The following is a 21,006-nucleotide window of genomic DNA, read 5'->3' on the forward strand; positions in this document are numbered from 1 at the left end:
CTAAGCAAACAACTAGAACAGAAACAGAATCACAGAAATGGAGACCACATGGAGGGTTATCAATGGGAAAGGGGAGGGGAGAGAATGGGAGAAAAGGTACAGGGAATAAGAAACATAAATGGTAGGTAGAAAATAGGGAGAGGTTAAGAATAGTGTGGGAAATGGAGAAGCCAAAGAATTTATATGTATGACCTATGCACATGAACTAATGGGGGGTAGGGGAGAATGTTGGTGGGAGGAGGGATGCAGGGAAGAGGGGAATAAAGGGGAGAAGTAAAATGGGACAACTGTAATAGCATAATCAATAAAATATATATATTTTAAAAAGTTGTAACTTGGTTGCGGTACTTACTGTGCCTGTCTTAGCATCCCACATGAGATCTCTGAAGGCCAGCTGTGAAGGAGTGAGCTCTGGCTGTAAGAAGTAACTTGCTTGAAATTGATTCCCTGCAAAAATAATTTTCCTTTACTTTCTTACAAAAAAAGGGGGGAATAATACTCAAAACCAAAAATCCATGATGGTATGCTATAAATTTAGAAAACCAAAATCTGAAAAGCTGGAAGCTTCCTGGGAATAAACTTCCTAAGACAGAGGCACCAACAGAGATTTACACACAAAAACAACAGGGGAAACACAAAGATAGAAGCATGAAAGAGCTGATCTCCAAACAGCTTTAAGAAAGACCCAAAAGTGCTCTGGCTGTTGTAGCTCAGTGGATTGAGCATGGGCTGTGAACCAAAGGGTTACCAGTTCAATACCCAGTCAGGGCACATGCCTGGGTTGCAGGCCAGGTCCCCAGTGGGGGCCACATGAAAGGCAACCACACATTGATTTTTCTCTCCCTCCCTTTTCCCTTCCTTCCCCCTCTCTAAAAAATAAATAAATAAAACCTTTTTAAAAAAAGAAAGACTGACCCAAAAGGCTCTTAGATCAATAACATGGCCTATAATGAAGATGATCCATTCAAATATTTTTGTAAAATGCAGAAAATCTATAAACACTTTTTAGAAAATTAGAAAACTATATAATTACTAATTTTACTTAACAGAAAACCATTTTTATACTGTTCTCCCATACCTTAGTCATGAAAAATACTTATTACTAAATCATATATTCATTTGCAAAATCATCTTTGAGTTCCTACTCTGTGGAACTCAAAGTAGAGGAACTACTCAGAGGTACTACCCCAGGACCTGGAAATACAAATGTGATCTGAGAAATACAGCCCTGACCTCCTTCATTTATGACTGAGTGGGGTATCATTTAAAAAACAAGTAGACACAAGAGTAAGTAAGATAATTATAAGCTGACTTAGAACCACAAAGGGTACTCAGGTGGACAGGAATAGAGGGAACCTACATTACTCAAGGAAAAATGTCTATAGGTAGGTGGAATTTACCAAGACCCAAAGGAAGAGGAGGAGCAGGCCTTCAAGGGAGCCAAGAAGAGCTTCCCAGCAGAGGAACCTCAAAGCAGCCTTTCCACAGATAAGTCCACAACTCAGGGTATCAGAGCAGCTTCCCCCATCATCACTCTTCTTTAAAATAGGTTTATGGACAAATGTTGTCAAGTACAGGGAAATCCAAGAATGAGTAAGAAAACAGAAAAATACTCAATGAAGGTAAGTCTTTGGAAAAGGGAAAGGGAAGCTTCACCTAGAAACAGACAGGGCTGGAGAAGCTGGTTCTCAGAGGAAGGAGGGCTTAGGCATGTCAGTACTACTGATGAGGGAAGAAGAAACAATGGGAGCAGGGACAGGCTGAAGATACAGAAAAGGCTGGCAAGTAAGAGTCAAGTCTTTGAAACAAAGAAAATGCGCTAGAGCCCAGAGCACAGGAAGACAGGCTGGCCTGTGACAGGATCAGGGGTCCTTCCTCCACTCTCACAGGAAAGACGAGGAAAAGATAAGCACCAATGAGATGTGAGGTTCAACATCTTTTTAAACAACTTGTTTTGTCTAAAACAAAGAAATCAGATGTAAAGCTTGACTGTTTAACTAAAGGTCTGTGGTGGCTGCAGACACCTGTTACCTTCCTCCAGAAGCTGGAAGAGCGTGGAAGGCCTGAACCCGGCAGGAATGGCTCCCATCGTGGTCAACACATCAACAGTGTTGATCTGCTGAACATGCTAAAAACAAATTGATTTGCTGTTTTTATTCATGTTTCCCTCACCTATTGTCTTTATCACTATAGCAATTGCAACCCAAAAAAGGAAAACACAAATGTACAGATGTTAGTGGACTAACACAGCAATTTAACCCCAAATTCCTAAGTGGAGGCCATCACTGAATCCTGGCATCTCCCAAGGACCTAAGCTCCAAGCCATGCCCAGTGAGCAGAGCTCTGTGCTCCTGCGCGTCCCTCATCAAATGTCCCTCCTCCTGTCCCAAGCCACAGTATACTGTCATGTAACAGATGAGTTAATATTGTGAATTGATAGGTACTGATGATTTAATGGATTTTTGTATACATATGTTATGTGTGTGGTCTGTCCAGAAAAAGTCCAGACATTGTTAACATAACAAGAAGGGTTTGCATGATGTCAAATGTAACGTGGCAGGTAAGGACAGTGGACTGGAATGCACATGTGTAAACATGCATGAATAATGATGACTTCACTATACTAGTCAGTGGGGGTGGTAGATGCCATTGAGCATGTGTACTGTGTGGCTGTCACATTCAAAATGACTGAGCGAGTACAGCAACAAATTTTGTGTTAAACTTGAACATTCCTCTGTGGAAACTAGTCAGGTGATTCAGAAGGCTGCAGCTACGGGCAACTGGCAATTAGCAGCTTCATCATGACAACTTGCCTGATCACACATCACGTCTAGTGAAGTTTTTTGGTGAAACATCAAATCACCAAGGTGACTCAGACCCTCTAGAGCCCAGATTTGGCACCTTGCAACTACTGGCTTTTTACAAAACTAAAATCACCTTTGAAAGGGCAGAGATTTCAGACATTGCTGAGATTCAGGAAAATATAACAGGCAGCTGATGGCAACTGGGAGAATTGTGTGAGGTCCCAAGGTGCCTGCTTTGAAGGGGACTGAGGCATCACTGTCCTGTGTACAATGCTTCATATATACCTTCTGGTATATATATATACATACACACACACCACACTCACACACATACTCATGAGCCCCAGGATAAAAAGTCAGAAAAATAGTTACCAAACTGTTAATGGTGGTTACTTATGCAGGGAGTAAATTTCATTTTGTTGCATATTTTTTAAATGTTGGGATTATGAATAATTTCTTACTTTTTTGAGATTTCTGGAATTTTTCATATTAATTAACTTTAACAGCAGTCTTTACCCAAGTGATAGAAAATTCAGGTAGAATCAGTGAGAGATATTACCAAGCCCTTAACTCCACTCTTCTTAGAGAAAGGACCTGATGGGAAATACTACTTGGAGCACAGGCATACTAAGCCAAAAATGCATGTTTTGTGCTCTGGACATTCTATGCACTGTACCCTATGCTAAGATCCAATGCTATCTTCCAAAGTCCCTATCTGGTTTTGAATCTGAACTCTAGCAGAACTCTTAGGTAACAAAGCATGACATCATTGACAAGAGAGGAGATACCAACCTCTGAGAGAGCTTTTCGAACAGTACTCCAATGAGAATCAGTTCTGGGAGAGAAAAAAGCAAGGTGAGTGCACAGACAGGTTATGCCTATTCACCTGGTTAGGGAACTTCATTAATCAAAGAACAAAGCACATAACTGTAAGTAAGTTCTGAAAACCTAACAGTATTCAGATGAAACCAAGACAGAATAATCACAAAATTAAAGCAGTGATGCTCTTTAAGCAAAAAGTTATATGACAAGCAAATGCAGGTCACAAACTGCAAGTTGTCTTCACTGCAAAAAATTCTTGATGTACAATGTTAAAAATAAACAAAGTTCCCTAAACCTTTTATTTATTTGACTTTGATGTTCCCTCAGGCCTTTGTACCTTTGTTTAACTTCTGTTCCTTCTGCTGTCTCATCCCTCAAAGCCACGTCTCCTTCACTGCCTTCTTCACTTGATCCTGGGCCTTCTTTATGACAGGGCTGAAAAGTGATTGAAATATGAGGAGTTTTTGCATGTAATGCAAAAATAAACCAATAAAAAGACTTTCAGAGAGACTCAAGTATAGACAGAAATTTACATGATGGGCATATCAAAACTCAGTGGGAACCCTGACCAGCATGGCTCAGTTGGTTAGAGAGTCATCCCGCAAACCAAAAGGTCTTTGATTGATTCCTGGTCAGGGCACATGCCTGGGTTTCGGATTTAGTCCCCAGTTGGGGCACGTACAAGAAGCATCACATTGATGTCTCTCCCTCTCCTCTCTCCCTTCTCCACTCTCTAAAATTAAAAATAAATAAAATCTTTTTTAAAAAATCAGTGGGGAAAAGATTTCAACACATGGTTGATCACTTCAGTTTGAATAAAATACAAGGATAGAGGTTGAAAGCAAGTTTAATCAAAATTAATTCCAGATGGAATATACTCAAATAAAAACAAAGAAGTAAAGGTAGAAATAAAAGAACTCTAAAAGCATTAGAAGAAAATAATCCTGAGATGGGGATGTCCTTTCCAATTACAGACATTACAGAGGTCGAATGTTGTCTACTGCTGAATCTCCACCTCTTCTTTTCTAACAGAATCCTTCATTTTAGCAAGGAGCTGGCAAAAAGATTAGTTTCCAATCCCTCTTTGCAACTAGTTGTTGAAAAGAACTAAATTCTTTTTGTAAATTATATTTTATTGATTATGCTATTACAGTTGTCCCAATTTTTTCCCCTTTGGCCCTCTCCACCAACCACCCCCCAGGCACTGAGGCAATCCCCACACTTCTGTTCATGTCCATGGGTCATGTGTATAAGTTCTATGGCTTCACCATTTTCTATACTGTACTTTACATCCCCATGGCTATTCTGCAACTACCAATTTGTGCTTCTTGAACCCTTCACCTTTTCACCCATTCCCCCCATCCTCCTCCCACCTGGCTGCCATCAGCATTCTCTATATCTGTGATTCTGTTTCCATTCTGCTGTTTGCTTAATTTGTTTTTTAGATTCAATTGTTGATGGATATGTAATTATTGCCATTTTACTGTTTGTAGTTTTGGTCTTCTTTTTCTTAAATAAGTCCCTTTAACATTTCATATAATAATGGTTTGGTGATGATGAACTCTTTTAGCTTTTCCTTCTCTGGGAAGGTCTTTATCTGCCCTTTGTTTCAAAATGAAAGCTTTGCTGAATAGAGCAATCTTGGTTGTAGGTCTTTGCTTTTCATTACTTCAAATACTCCTTACCAGTCCCTTTCTAGACTACAAAGTTTCTTTTGAGAAATCAGCTGACAGTCTTAGGGGAACTCCCTTGTGGGAAACTACCAGCTTTTCTCTTGCTGCTTTAAAAAAAAATTTCTTTTTAAATTTATTTCTTTTTGAGGGAGAGAAACATCCATGTGCGAGAGATACATTGGTCAGTTGCCTCTTACACACCTCCAACTGGGGGAGTGCAAACCAGCAACCCCTCAGTAAGCAGGCTGGCACTTAATCCACTGAGCCACACCAGCCAGGGCTCTCTTGCTGCTTTTAAGATGCCCTCTTTATCTTTAACCTTTGGCATTTTAATGATGATGTGTCTTGGTGTGGGTCTCTTTGGGTTCATCCTGTTGGGACTCTCTGCATTTCCTAGACTTGAATGTCTGTTGCCTCCACCAAGTTAAAGAAGTTTTCTGTCATTATTTTTTCAAACAGACTTCCAATTTCTTGCTCTTTCTCTCCTCCTTCCAGCACCACCCTGATGCAAATGTCGATACATGTGAAGTAGCCCCAGAAGCTCCTTACACTATCCTTATTTGGGGGGATTCTTATTTCTTCTTGTTTTTCTAATTAGTTGTTTTTTGGTTCCTTATGTTCCAAGTCATTGATTTCATTCTCAGCTTCAACCACTCTACTGTTGATTCCCTGTAAATTGTTCCTTATTTCAATTAGTATTTCCTTCACTTGTGACTAGACGTTTTTTATGCTGCTGAGGTCCTCAATAAGTTCCTTGAGCATACTTATAACCAGTGTTTTGAACTCTGCATCTGATGGAGATTGCTTATCTCCATTTTCAGTTCTTTTTCTGGAATTTTGTTCTCTTCTTTCATTTGGGTTATCCTTCTTTGTCTCCTCATTTTGGCAGCCTCTCTGTATCTGTTTCTACATATCCAATAGAGCTGCTATGACTTCCTGTCTTGGTAGTGTTGCCTAATGTAGTAGGTGTCCTATAGGGATCCAGTGGCACAGCCTCCTCTATCACCCAAGCTAGGTAGTTGAGGTGAGCCTTCTGTGTGAGTTTAGTACACACTCCTGTTATAGTTGAGCTTTGATATCTGTTGGCAGATCAATGGGAGTGATTTACCCAGGCCAATGAAATGCATACAAGAACTGGCTGTGACCACTGACCACCAACCTCAACCATCTGTGGAGGATCAGTTGTGCATGGTCTCACCCCACAGAACAGGGCTTAATTCAGCAGGACTCACTTCAGCTGGACTCTGGTGCCCCTTGTGCTCTGTCTTGGGCCACTTGGCATAAGCTATAAAGCAATCAGCAACTGGCTGCTTCTTGTGCTGAGCTTGGAGGTACCCTAGCAAGGATAGGCTGTGAACCAACACCAGCTGCTGCTTGTTTTGAGAGGATTCAGGAAGATCAGAATCATGTGTCAAGACAAGTCACTTGTATGGAAAAGGCACTGTTAAGCACTTAGGTGGGCAGGTCAGTTGGGTGGGGTAGAGACTTAGGAAATCACCAGGGCAACACAAACGGTGTGAACCAAGTTGATGGAGTCTCTGATATGGTGCCTGCCATACTCTGTGGCTCTTTAGGGGGAGAACTCAAACAGGAGCAACAACCTCTGCCAGCAGTTCTGTCTTGGAGAAAGCTGGCCCTCAGCTCTCACCCTGATGCCAGACACTTCAGTTCCTCCCTGTATGCCACTGGTACCTTTTAAGCTGCCGCCCAGGTGCTGGAGCTCAGTGGGAGTGAGTCTGAGTAAGTCTGTGCACAGGCCCTTTAAGAGGAACTGCCTCCAGCAGTTACTTCTACTGACATAATCTACACTGGTTTTTACCGCCAGAACCACAGGAACTTTTCTTCCAGGCACTGAAACCCTGGGCTGAGTGGCCTCATGTGGGGCTGGGACCCCTCACTCCTGAGATATCTCTCACAATTTTTATCTACCACATGATTTTTATCTGCCACACATGGGTGTGAGACCAGCCCAATCCACATCTCTGCATGTCTGCCCCTCCTGCCAGTCTGGATGGATATGGTTTCTTCTTTAGTTCCATGGTTGTAGGACCTCCATTCAGCTTGATTTCTGCAAGTCCTGAGTGATGGTTGTTCTGTAGTTTAGTTGTAATTCTGATGTGTTTGTGTGACGAGGCAAGCCATGTTAACCTAGGCCGCCATCTTAGATATCTGGATCTTATATCCTTTATTAATTTCAAGTTTGAGAAATTTCACACTCTGGCAGTAGCATCTTTACAAGCACCTCCACCTCTGCCTATGCCCTTGCCTCTGCTCCAGGCACTCCAGACCAAAAAGAACTAAATTCTGATCAAGGTATAATTGGAAGTTTTTTGTGTAACTTCCAGGAAATGGTTTCAAAAAAGATGATAGCTCAGACCTTTTGACTTCATGTTCTCCTTTCCTTCTCTTTTGCTGCTTGGAATCATTTAAAGGTCTAGCAGCGAACTTAAACTACAGAGATACTCCTGGAAGAGCTGTCCCCCACCTAACCACAGAGTGAAACATTAGACAGGGCCTCAGCACCCTTTGACTGCTACCTCCACACTTCTGCCTTCTGTGACAGAAATGTGCTTCTACCTTATTTAAGCCACTATCTGAGGATCTCTTGTAACTCGGAGTGGAAACTAATCATAGTTTCTCTGCCACATAATTGGTAGCTATTATAAGTTGGAAACAACCTAAAAGTCCATCTCTATGAAGCTGGAGTACTGTTCTACCATTGATACAGATGATCTAGACCTGGACTATGCAGTATGGCAGCTACTTGCCACCCGTGACTGCTGACACTTGAAATGCGATTCCTTCAAATTGAGATGTGCCATTTAAGTGTAAAATACATATTGGAATTTAAAGATGTAGTATAAAAAGTAAAGTATTTTTAGCATTAATTATATGTTGAAATGACAATATTTTTGATATATTGAATAATGTAAAATATATTATTAAATTGTCACTCATTTCTTTTTACTTTTTAAAAATGTGTGGTATAATGGAAAATATACATTTGGTCTTTATTCCCAGTTCTTGGCAACAGTCTTAAACCTCTTGGAATTTCCTGAGTAACAGGAGTGTCTTTTTTTCTTCACAACAAGCCCTTTCAACCACACTTGAGGTTAGGCTAATCAGGTGGTGAGACGCTGGTTGCCTTAAAAATCAACCGTGTGATTAAAGGTTTGGGAATTTCTTTTTGTTTAGGGGTGTGGAGGGGCTTCAAATACCTTGTAAGACTGCTTTATTATTTATTTTTTATTTTTTATTACTGTATTTTTTTTACCATTTATTCCCCTTATACCCCTCACCTCCTGCAGTTACCACTCAGTTGTCCATGGGTCCTTTTTTCTTTTGGCTCAATCCCTCCACCCCCAACCCTCCACTCCCACAGCTGTCAGCCTGCTCTCTATCTGTGAGTCTGTCTCTGTTTTGCTTGTTAGTTCAGTTTGTTCATTAGATTCCACATATGAATGAAATTATGCTATTTGTCTTTCTCTTACTGGTTTATTTCACTTAGCATAATGTTCTCCAGGTCCACCTACACTGTTGCAAAGGGTAACATTTTCCTCTTTTTTTATAGCCAAGTAGTATTCCATTGTGTAAATGTCCCATAGTTGTTTATCCATTCATCTACTTTTGGATACTTGGGCTGCTCTCATATCTTGGTAACACTGCAGTGAACATAGGGGTGCTTATATTCTTTCAAACTAATGTTTTTGGTTCCTTTGGATATATTCCCAGAAGTAGGATTGCTAGGTTAAAAGGCAGATCCATTTTTAATTTTTTGAGGTCTCTCCATACTGCTTTCCTCAGTTGCTGCATCAATCTCCATTCCAACCAACAGTGCACTAGGATTCCCCTTTCTCCAGATCCTTGCCAGCAATTGTTGTTTGTTGATTTATTGATGATGGCCATTCTGACAGGTGTGAGATAATATCTCATTGTGGTTTTAATTTGCATTTCTCTGATGATTAGTGACATTGAGCATCTTTTCATATGTCTGTTGGTCATCTGTATGTCCTCTTTGGAGAGTGTTTATTCAGGTCCTTTGCCCATTTTTTAATTGGGTAAAGCACAGGAACTTTTATCACACCCTCCCCCCACCTTCAGGGAGGGGAAAAAAGCTGGAATTAAACTCAATCGCCAATGGTCAAGAATTTAATCTCATACCTATGTAGTAAAACCTCCATAAAAACTCCAAAAACAACAGGGTTTAAGGAGCTTCCAGTCTGGTGACCACTTTGAAGTGCTGGTAGGACGGCCCCAGAGCAAGAGTGGAAGACCCAGGTCCCACTCCCTCCATCTCTCAGTACCTCTCCCTGTGTACCTATTCCATGTGGCTCTTCCTGAGTCGGGTCTTTCATAATAACATGATAGACACAAGTAAGGTGTTTTACTGGACTCTGTGAGTTCCTCTAGCAAATTATTGAACCTGAGGAGGGGTGTAGGAACTCCTGTATCTTGCTATGGCTGGTCACTTACAAATACAGGTGGTCCTTGGGAGTTGTGACTGGTATCTAAAGTAGGGCAGTTTGTAGGATTGAGCTTGTAACTTAAGGGGTCTGCACTACCTCTGGGAGTTAGTGTCACAATTGAATTGAACTATTGGAAACCTGGTTGGTTTTAGACAACTGGTGTGGAAAACAACACATATTTGTTATCAGGAAAAAACCCCACGTAGTTGGTATTAGAAGTAGTGTCAGAAAAAAAGACATCTCAGTGTGGTTACTAGAAAATTTTAAATTACATGTGTTGTTTGTATTAGAGATCTATTGGCCAGCACTGATCCAGACAGATTGATTATGTATGTTGGCACAGAAAATGACCATGCTGTATCATAGAATACAAAAAACAATAAATTACAAACATGAATGTATAGTATGTTCATATCCTATTACAGGATCACATATTTGTAGAAGTTAACACAAAGTTAACTGTACTTTTGTTTTATAACAAATAATAAACACTTACTAATTTTTATGTTCAGTACCAATCCACCAAGCATATTCATTGTGACATAACATTCTAGGGCTTACCTGGATGACAGTAATCACAGGTCCCAGGACTATTAACATACAGTATTTTCCCCAAGCCCTTCCCCTCAAAAATTAAAGCAAATTCTATACCTCAAGTCATTCACTAGTCAGTTAATCCAAAAATACAGCTTAATTTTTTTTTGAAAAATGAACAGAAGTTGAAGAAGGAAAAGGAAAAAATAAACAACAAACACTAACCTCCAAGTAGGTTCTGGGAACGAGACCTTTGTTTCCTCCGGCATTCTTACCCATCCACCAACCATCAGGGTTTCTTTCAATTATATGGAGAATTTCCCCTTTCTTAAAGCAAAACAAAGTAAAAAGATTTTTAAATTCAATTTTACCCCTAAAATAAGAATTGTGAATATTAAAACTATTTTTTAAAAATATAATGAAGGATAAAAATTGTATGACATCAATAAATGCAAAAAAGCACTGACAAAATCTAACACCTATTTACAATAAAAACTCTCAGAAAAATGGGAAGAGGGAAAGTACCTCAACATAATAAAGGCCATATATGACAAACCCACAAATAACATCACTCAATGGGGAAAAGCTAAAAGCATTTCCATTAAGATAGGAAACAAGGCAAGGATTCCACTTTTACCACTCTTATTCAACATAGTACTGGAAGTCCTAGCCACAGAAATCACACAAGAAGAAGAAATAAAAGGCACCCAAATTGGAAAGGAAGAAGGAAAACTGACATTATCTGCAGATGACATGATAGTGTACACAAAAAAACCAAAAGACTCCACCAAAAAATTACTAGAACTGATAAATGAATGCAGTAAAGTACCACAGTACAAAAAAATTCAAAAATCAGTTGTATTTTTATACACCAATAATGAACTATCAGAAAGAGAAAACTAAGAAAACAATCCCATTCATAATTGCATCAAAAAATACCTAGGAAAAAATTTAACCAAGGAGACAAAAGGCCTGTACTCAGAAAATTATAAGACACTGAAGAAAGAAAATGAAGAAGAGCCCTGGCCAGGTAGCTCAGTTGGTTAGAACACTGTCCCAATATGCCAAGGTTGAGGGTTTAATTCCTGATCAGGGCACATATAAGAATCAACCAATGAATGCATAAATAAGTGAGACAACAAATTAATGTTTCTCTCTCTCTCTCTCTCTTTCTCTCTCTCTTTCTCCGATTCCCCCATTCCTCCCTCCCCCTTCCTCTCTCTAACATCAATATATATATATTTTAATTTAAGAAATTAAAGAAGATGCAAATAAGTACAAGTATATACTGTACTCATGGATAGGAAGAATTAACATCATTAAAATATCCATACTACCCAAAAGCAATCTATAGATTCAATGCAATCCCAATCAAAATGCCAATGGAGTTTTTCACAGAACTGGAAAAAATAATCCCAATATTAATATGGAAGTGTAAAAGACCCCAAATACCCATAGCCATCTTAAGGAAGAAAAACAGAGATACCTGATATAAGCTGTACTATAAAGCTATAGCAATCAAAAACAGCATGGTACTGCTATAAAAACAGACACACAGATCAATGGGGCAGAGTAGAGAGCTCAGAAATAAAGCCATGACTATGTGGTCAATTAATATATGACAAAGGAGGCAAGAACATACAATAGGGTGAAGACAGTATATTCAATAAGTGGTGTTGGGAAAACTAGACTGCTACATTAAAAAAAAAAAGAAAACTAGCCCACCTTCTTACACCAAACACAAGGATAAACTCAAAATGGATTAAAGGTTTAAATGTAAGACTTGAAACCAGAACCTCCTAGAAAAAAACATAGGCAGTAAAATCTCTGACATTGCTCGTAGCAATATTTTTTCTGCTACATCTCCTCGAGCAAGGAAAACAAAAGAAAAAATAAACATATGGGCCTACATAAAACTGAAAGTTTTTTCACAGCAAAAGAAACCATCAATGAAAGGAAAAGACAACCTTTGAATAGGAGAAGATAACTGCCAATGGTACATCTGATAAGGGGTTAACATTCAAAATTTATAAAGAACTCATACAACTCAACACCAATAAAACAATCATATTAAAAAATGGGCAGAGGACCTGAATAGACACTTCTCCAAAGAAGACATACAGATGGCCAATGAACATATGAAAAGATACTCAATATCATTAATCATCAGAGAAAAGCAAATTAACATTACAATGAGATATCACCTCACACCTGTCAGAATGGCTGTCATCAATAAATCCACAAATAACAAGTGTTGGTGAGAATGTGGAGAAATGGGAACCCTTGTACACTATTGGTGGGAATGCAGATTGGTACAGCCACTATGGAAAACAGATGGAGGGTCCTCAAAAAATTAAGAATTTAACTTCCTTATGACCCAGTGATTCCACTTCTGGGAATATGTATAAAAAATCCAAAATACTAATTCAAAACAATATATGCACCTTTATGTTCATTGCAGCATTATTTACAACAGCCAAGATATGAAAGCAACCCAAGTGCCCATCAAAAGATGAATGGATAAAAAAGTTGTTATACATGTATTCAATGGAACAATCCTCAGCCATAAAAAAGAACAAAATCTTACTATTTGCAATAGCATGGATAGAAGGTATTATGCTAAGCGAAATAAGCCAGTAAGAGAAAGACAAATAACATATGTTTTCACTTACAGGTGGAATCTAAAGAACAAAATAAATAAAACAAAACTGAAATAGATTCATACACACAGGGAACAGACTGATGGTTTCAAGAGGGGAGGGATTTGGGGGGACTGGGTGAAAAAGGCAAAGGGATAAAGAAGTATAAAGTGGCAGTTACAAAATAGTCATGGAGCCCTGGCCACTTTGTAAAGTATATGATTGTCTAATCACTATGCTATACATCTCAATACAAAATAGCCCTGGCTGCTGTGGCTCAGTAGATTGAGTGCCAGCCTGCAAACCAAGGTGTTGCCCATTCGATTCTCAGTCAGGGCACAAGCCTGGGTTGCAGGCCAGGTCCCCAGTGGGGGGCATGGGAGAGGCAACCACAAACTGATGTTTCTTTCCCTCTCTATCTCCCTCCCTTCCCCTCTCTAAAAATTAATTAATTTTAAAAATACAAAATAATATTGAATATAAACTGTAATTGAAAAATAATATTTATGGAAATGAATAAGTAGAAGAGTATTGTTCTTTTACCATTTTACTACCATGTAAATTTGGTAAAAATTTCATGACTCTTCTTATTAAATCATTACTATTTCTTATTTAAACAGGTTGAGTGTTCCAAAGCTTATTATCAGGAATATGTAACATAGGTTTACAGATAAGAGTTTCCTTATTCTGTTAGATATGCAAACTGATTCTGAGGTTAAGTTCTGGTCTTGTTTCTACCTGCCTTAAATGTAAGATCCCCAGTCTGCTGAGCAGTAAAATCTCCAACAGCAATGTATTCATTTTCTTGTTTCTCTTCCTCTCCCATTTCTTCTTCCTCCTCATCACTTTCTTCACTCTCTTCATCATCATCGTTATCTTCTTCATCTTCTTCAGCAAAATCATCATCTTCCTCTCTTTCAGTAAGTGCCTCAATTCTGCAAAAAAATAATTCTATGACAAGGGTCACATTAAATAACACATAATAAGCACAAGTATAACATATATATGTATATAAAGTATATATATGTATACATATATGTATATGTATATCCCCTTATATATATGTATATAAAAGAACTAGCCTGTATTTGGAACTGGCAAATAAAGGAAATAAGGGGAAAGCACAGCTAATGGTTCATACCATCTAGCTAAGAATATGGGACTTGAGGGACTGAGTAGTGAAGGGATCATATCTGAGGAAGGTGACAGGGTAGGGCATATGCTGGACTAGAGGCCAAGAGACTTGTACACTAGCCTTGGATTCACACACTCTGCAAATGCTACTTGAGCATTGCTACACAGTGCTTAGTATACAGGTTCTGAGTTAAAACTGGCTCTACCCTGCCTCATTGAGTAATAACTATGAGTTACAGGCTTCTTTTAAGCTCTCCATTTCTCAGTGGTAAAGTGGAGATAAATAATAGCACTGCCTCAAGATTAAATGATTTACTGACTCCCAGTATTTTTGGAACAGTATCTGCCCATTGCAAGCTTTTAATAAGAGTCAGCTCTGATGACAATGGTCCATGTCAGACACCATGGCTACAAAGGTAAAACAGACACAATTCTCTGTCCTCAAGGAGTTTACAATGAGAATCTAGAAAATGGATAATTATGCTAAAGTTTAATAGGTACTAGAATGGAAGTATACACAGAATACTAAGGGACCTAACACAAGAGGGACCTAACCTAGACTGCAGGGGTGGGGATCGGGAAAGACTTGGAATTAGGTCTTGATAGATGACTTGAAGTTAATCAGGCAAAAGGAAGTAGCAAGGCGGGGAAGGGAGTAGAAAAAGGAGGCTCAAGATCAGGAAACCTCAAGGAGGTCATGAATGGTAGGACAAGCCTTGAGAAAAAGAAAAAGGTGAGGCTATGAAGAGGTGAGTTCTTCACATCCTGGAGCTCTCCATTCTGGAGCCCACTGAGCATCATCTCTAAGGTACTCCCTAAGAAAGAAGTAAGGGAAGGGATGGATCTACTCTGCACTTAGAAAGATGACTACAATATGGGGAACAGACTGGAGGAAGTGCTAAAGGGAAGATGGCTGTGAAGAGTGACACATGACATTTTGGAAAGATAGAAGGATGTAAAACGGAAGGTGAGGGAAGAGAGAAGAGTTCAAATAATACTGGCTGGCATAAGTCACTAAATCTCTGTCAGCTTTGTCATTCAACACTCAGCAAAGTCATCAATCATTTACAGGACACCAACGGTGTGACAGACATGATGCACTTAGGATACAAAAACAAAAAAGGTCTTTGCTCTCCTACAGCTTACATTACTGAAGCTTATCTTTAAAACAGAGTCATTTTGGCTTCTGGTCAGATGGCAGCATAGGTAAATATGGTACTTGTCTCCTCCCACAATCACATCAAAATTACTACTAAACTGCAGAATCACCACTCAGAACCACCTGAAATCTGGTTAAATGGAAGTCCTACAACTAGGGAATTAAAAAAAAAAAAAGCCACATAGAGACTGGTAGGAGGGGAAGAGACGCAGAACAGACTGGACCCACCCATGTGTGTGGCAGATAAAAACTGGAAGGGACATCTTGGCTATGGAGGTCCCCCTAAGGAATGAGGGGTCCAAGCCCCACACCATGCACTCCAGCCCAGTGGCAGGAAGAGAAGTCCCCATAACTTCTGGCTGTAGAAACCAGCAAGGATTGAGGCTAAGGGAGACAGAAGGCTTCTGGAGTCCCAGGCAGTTCCTCCTAACCCTGGAAAGGTCACAGCTGATCTGAGAGATACAAACTCTTTTCTTAAATATTACTACATATATCAGGTGCATAGGTTCAAGGTCATGACTAGCTATGCATTTGTACTTGACTAATGTTAACCCATAATGTTTAAGTCGTCAGTTTGGTTATAACGTGTGTTTCATAAAGATGTGTGATATTCTACAGTGAATTGTACTTGAGATACTGCAAACTCCAAGTCAGTATTGGTATAGTTGTTTGTTTGTTGGTTTTCATGAACTTTGAAGTAGGTGTTGTGGTGTTTGTTTTTTGATTTCCTATTGAAAATAGGAAAAATATATCAATTCAATAATCCAAGAGATGTTGAAGAACTGCAGCAAATGCTACTTGAGTCCGATGATGAGAATGATAGAGTAAAATGTGAAAATGAAAGTGATTTAGAAGACGATTATATGGAAGTTCATTCAGAAGATTTGGATACTGAGTAAGATATTTCTAATGAAGAAAGTAAAGATAAGTTAGACATGAATGAACAGTATTTTTTGGAAAGCATAAAGAATGGAGGAAAAATCCAGTTAAGAAGACAAATTAGAAAACAGCCACAGAATATTTTGTGTCAACTTCCATTAGTTCAGCCAAATGCAAAAAATGCCAAGATAGTACTTGAAACTTGAACTGCTTTATCACAAAATAAAATAAGATCTAATCTTATTATATACAAATAAATACATTGATTGTATATGAAGCTGGTTTTCATGAGAAAGAAATGCTAAATAGACAAAACCAGATTGAAAGCATTTTTAGGCCTCTCATATCTAGCTAGTTTACATTGCAGCAATTGGCTAAATTTGCAGGATTCATGGGCTACAGATGGCAGTGGGATTGAACTTCTTAGACTTATGATATCTGTACCGACATTTAGGTTTATTCATAATTGTGTCAGGTTTGACGACAAACTGACCCACTTAGAACACTTGAAAGTGGACAAATTAGTGGCTGTAAAAGACATTTTCTCAGCATTTGTAGAAAATTGTAAATTATATTACCCTATGTGACAGAATTAACAACAGATGAAATGTTACCTGGATTTAGAGGCAAATGTGGGTTTAGACAACATATTCCATCCAAGCCCAATAAATATGGCATAAAAATTTTTGCTATGGTCAATTCAAAAGTACATTACACAGGAAATCTTGAAATAAATGCTGGTAAGCAGCCTGAAGGTCCTTACCTGATTAGTAATAAAACTGCAGACGTAATCAAGAGAATTGAAGAACCCATGTACTCATCAAGTCATAAGAGTACAGCAGATAACTGGTTCAGATATAAATCTTATCTCTGACTTGAAAGAGAAGCAACTTTCATATATAGGTGCTGTTTGTAAGAATGAATCCCAACTACCCCCTGAATTTGTGTCTTCAAAAAACAGGCTGAAAGAATCCAACTTATTTCCTTTCAGTGCAGATTGCACACTTGTATCTCATATACCCAAAAAGGGAAAATTTTAATTTTTGTTTCTAGTATGCATTTCTATGACACCATAAATTTAGATTCACAAAAGCCTGATATAATAGACTATTACAACCAAATGAAATCAGGAGTTGACACTGTGGACCCAATGACAGGTACATATAATATGGCCAGGAACACCAGAAGATGCCTATGGTTATATTCTACACAATTTTGAATACTGCAGGAATGAAGGCTCAGACTATTCATGTGCTGAACAGCAATGTAAAAATCAGCACAGAATATTTATTAGAAATCTCATAATGCAGTGTCAGAACAAATAAATAGGCATTCAGAAATCTCTCCGGGTGTGCATAAGTCTTTACACCTGAAACTTTATCAATTTCAAACACAAATGGAAATTCTAATGACGACATAGATGAGACTCCCTCAACAAGCAGAAAAAGATGTGTTAGGTGCTATGCATCCAAAATGAGTTGCTTATCAAAATATTCCTGTAAGTGTTGTGGAAAGACTTCTTCCTTGAGCACAGCAGTATTGTTTGCGATGATGGTTACAAACATTTTGTAAAGCCAACTATTGAAGCTTTTGATTAATTAATGTTAAAGACATTTTTTGTTGTAATTTTTAACAATAGCCATGTTTCTGTTATTTGAGAAGAAAAATTTTTATTCTATATTTTTATATTTCTTTGTTTAATAATTTCTAGATTGTAACTGCAAATAAAAATCATGTATTTTATTATATAAATAAACAGATTTACAGGATTTTTTTTCACATATCACCACATACTAGTAATGAATGTCTCTTTCAGATACATGTGATCTACACTGTAATTTTTTGACCATGGTCGCTGCAGCATTAAAGGGTTCATGCATGGACGTACTCAGATTCACTCCCTCTGAGCTTCAGCAGCTTGAAAGTCACCAGGGGCAGATGGGAAGGAGCTGAATTATCTGGCATCATGGCAAGAGCTGAGGGGGCAGCTTTCTCCCAGACAGAACTGCTGGCAGAAGCCATTGTTCCTTTGATGAGCCCTCCCCACAGAGAGCAGCAGGCTGGCATCATATCTGAGTATCCATAAACCTGGCTCACACTGTTGGCCCTGCCCTGGTGATTCTGCAAGGCCCTGCCCCACCCAACTTTCAGGCCCACCCAAGCTGTTTCCAGTTGCATTTCCGTATGACTGACCTGTCTTGGCTCATGATTTAGATTTTCTTAAAATCTTTTAAAAAATCAGCATCTGGCCTCAGCATGCCCCATACCTCTCACTAAATGGCCCCATGCTTGGCACTGGCAGCAGCTGGCCTTCGTTCACATCTTGGCCTTGCCTGAGCACCTCTGAGCCCAGCACAAGTAGCACCCTCTGTAGATAACTTTGTAATTCATGCTGGGTAGTCCCAGGTAGAACACAAGTGATGGCTGACTTTGGCCTGCACCTCCCAAGAGGTCCCAGAGCCAGAACACCCATGAACAGTTTTGGACCACCAAAACTGTTGAAGCACCACCCCACTACCTCTGTAAGCAACACACTCAAGGGGTCTGAAGCAACACACTCAGAGGGCACCAGAATCCCAGTGAAGCATGTCTTGCTTTGTGGCGTGTGCCCCTGCACAGCTGATCCTCCACAGTGGACAGAGGTTGGTGGTCAATGGTCAGAGCCAGCCCTTGCAGCTGATCAGCCTAATTGACATGACAATAGCAACCAAGGCTCAACTACAACAGGAGGGTGTATACAGCCAACACGGGGTGTAGGTGTACTTCAAGGCCCACCTTGGGTAATCAGGAACCTATTGTGCCATTGGGCCCTACAGAATACCTTCTATATAAGGCCATTCTACAAAGCCCAGAAGGCATATCAGCTCTATCTAATACAGTGATACCTCGGTACCCATCATTAATTCATTCCGGAACTCATGACAAGTGCCAAAATCAACGAGCACCAAACGATGAAGCATTTTCTCTTGTGGGGCTATAATGACTCATACAAGTTCTAGCAAGTGCGACGAGTCCCAAGCAATGCCAAGTGCTGAAACACTTTTTCTTTTCAAAATGAGATGAGAACAGGATATGACGGGTTCTGAAGCTGATGAGTACTAAGGTATGACTGTGCAAACAAACAAACACAGGGAGGCTGCCAAAATGAGGAGACAAAGAAACATGACCTAAATAAAAGAACAGAACAAAATCCCAGAAAAACAACTAAGCAGGGGGGAATCTGCCCCCAATGCTGACCTCACTGGCTGGCCATTCAAGGGGCCCAGAGTGTCAGAAGTCTGGGCTGTGATGATGTGGCGAGTCGTCCCATTACAGCAGTGCCCTGCAGCTATGCTGAGGGCCTGGAATGGTTGGCAGAGTGCAGAGTCCAGAGGGAAGGAGGAAACCTTCCTGCGAGTGTGAGCCAACCAGTAGACCCGACTAAATGCTCACATTGGGAAAATGATATGGAGGCAGCAAGGTAAAGGACAGGTATGTCCCCTGTGCAACTGCCCCCTGGTTGGATCAGAGCAGGACATGAGTAGGCATGTGGAGTGCTGCCTTTCTAGGAGAGAAGGCTCCTGCATGGCTGAGGATGATGCAGTGGACATCGAGCATGAGAAGAACAACAACCATTTGAGGAGTATGAGTGGTGCAGGCAGAGGCAGATATGGGCCACCACTCTCCTGGAAGTTTCCAAGGCTCTGGGTTCATCATGTGCAGCAGCAAAGAAAATCCAGACAGTGATGCTGACTTGGACGTGGATGGGGATGACATTCTGAAGTATGGGAAACCACAATACACAGAGGCTGACATCATCCCCTGCACAGGCAAGGAGCCTGGTAAAGCCAGTGACAGACAGGCACTCTGGGGCAGTCCTAAATGGTGGCCCTCCTAGCACACACATCACACCTGAGTTCTCTAAATGGGCCAGTGATGAGATGCCATCTACCAGCAATAGGGAGAGCAGCAAGCAAAAGGCCATGCAGAAGACCTGCAAGAACAGCAATATTGATAAAATAACCAAAGATTTAGTTATGACCACATTTGAGGCCCTGAAGGCTCAGGTCAGTGAACTTGAATGGCAGCTAACCCATGGGGACAACTACAAATGCCTCATCTGCATGGACTAATACTCAGTGCCCCTAATGTCTATCCAGTGTTGGCATGTGCACTGTGAGGAATGCTGGCTACGGATCCTGCGTGCCAAGAAGCTCTGCCCTCAATGATGCAGAGAATCTACTTGTCAGCTAGCCACCTCAGGCAGGCTTTGTCTTGAGCAGCCTCACCTGCCTGCCTCTGTGATGTGACCCTATCCCTTATACATACATGTGTGTGCACACATACACACACATTCAGGTCTCTGGAGCTAGAGTGGAGGCTAAGGCCCAGGCCCTGCCTGCTGGCTCCCATCAAAACTGGGGGCCATAATTAATCCAGGTTCTATTCCCCAGGTAGGGCAGGCAGGTAGATGTAGGTGAGGAGGGTAGCAGGGCAAGACTCCTGAGATCCTGCCCCCAGACTGACAGACAGACATGCAAACACCAGACTGAAGCACATGTAATACAGACCATGTATGTTTACAATGTTGTGTATAAATGGGATAACTTCTTACCCTCAGCCCTCCTCTCCCCTTTGGTTGTATGATTTTTCTTCTCCTTTTAAGAATACCTGGAAGCAGTGCCTCCTTCAGGGCTGGCTGGAAGCTCAGCCCATCCACCTCTTGGGGTGCCTGCCTCTCCCTCTCCCATAGTGTCCCTTCCCTCTACCACATGCTCAGTGTTCAGTGGTATATAAATATATGCCTCAAGGGACATGATCCTCTCCTTAGTCTTAGCTCCTGGGGTTCTTTATAAGGAATTAGGGAGGGAAGAGACACAGAAATGGGAACTGAGCTACAGCAGAGGCTGACATTGG

The 21,006-nt window shown here is 40.3% G+C and overlaps 1 protein-coding gene and 1 pseudogene across 5 annotated transcripts in view; one reads left to right on the forward strand and one right to left on the reverse strand.

The window, feature by feature from the left end:
* NPHP1 (nephrocystin 1) overlaps positions 1-21,006 on the reverse strand; it is a 77,671-nt gene that overhangs the window by 42,446 nt on the left and 14,219 nt on the right. For all 5 annotated transcript variants that reach the window (XM_045828258.1, XM_045828259.1, XM_045828260.1 and 2 more), the window contains 6 exons: positions 13,681-13,873; positions 10,525-10,626; positions 3,964-4,061; positions 3,597-3,639; positions 2,032-2,128; positions 353-447 (listed from right to left, as the gene is read on the reverse strand). In XM_045828258.1, coding sequence (XP_045684214.1) covers positions 353-447; positions 2,032-2,128; positions 3,597-3,639; positions 3,964-4,061; positions 10,525-10,626; positions 13,681-13,873 — 628 coding nt within the window. The remainder of the gene's footprint in view (positions 1-352; positions 448-2,031; positions 2,129-3,596; positions 3,640-3,963; positions 4,062-10,524; positions 10,627-13,680; positions 13,874-21,006) is intronic.
* LOC123811781 lies at positions 19,441-20,318 on the forward strand (annotated as a pseudogene).

Source organism: Phyllostomus hastatus, unplaced genomic scaffold (assembly GCF_019186645.2).
Source record: "Phyllostomus hastatus isolate PE091 unplaced genomic scaffold, TTU_PhHast_1.1 phas_scaffold_78, whole genome shotgun sequence".
NCBI classification, from domain to species: domain Eukaryota; kingdom Metazoa; phylum Chordata; class Mammalia; order Chiroptera; family Phyllostomidae; genus Phyllostomus; species Phyllostomus hastatus.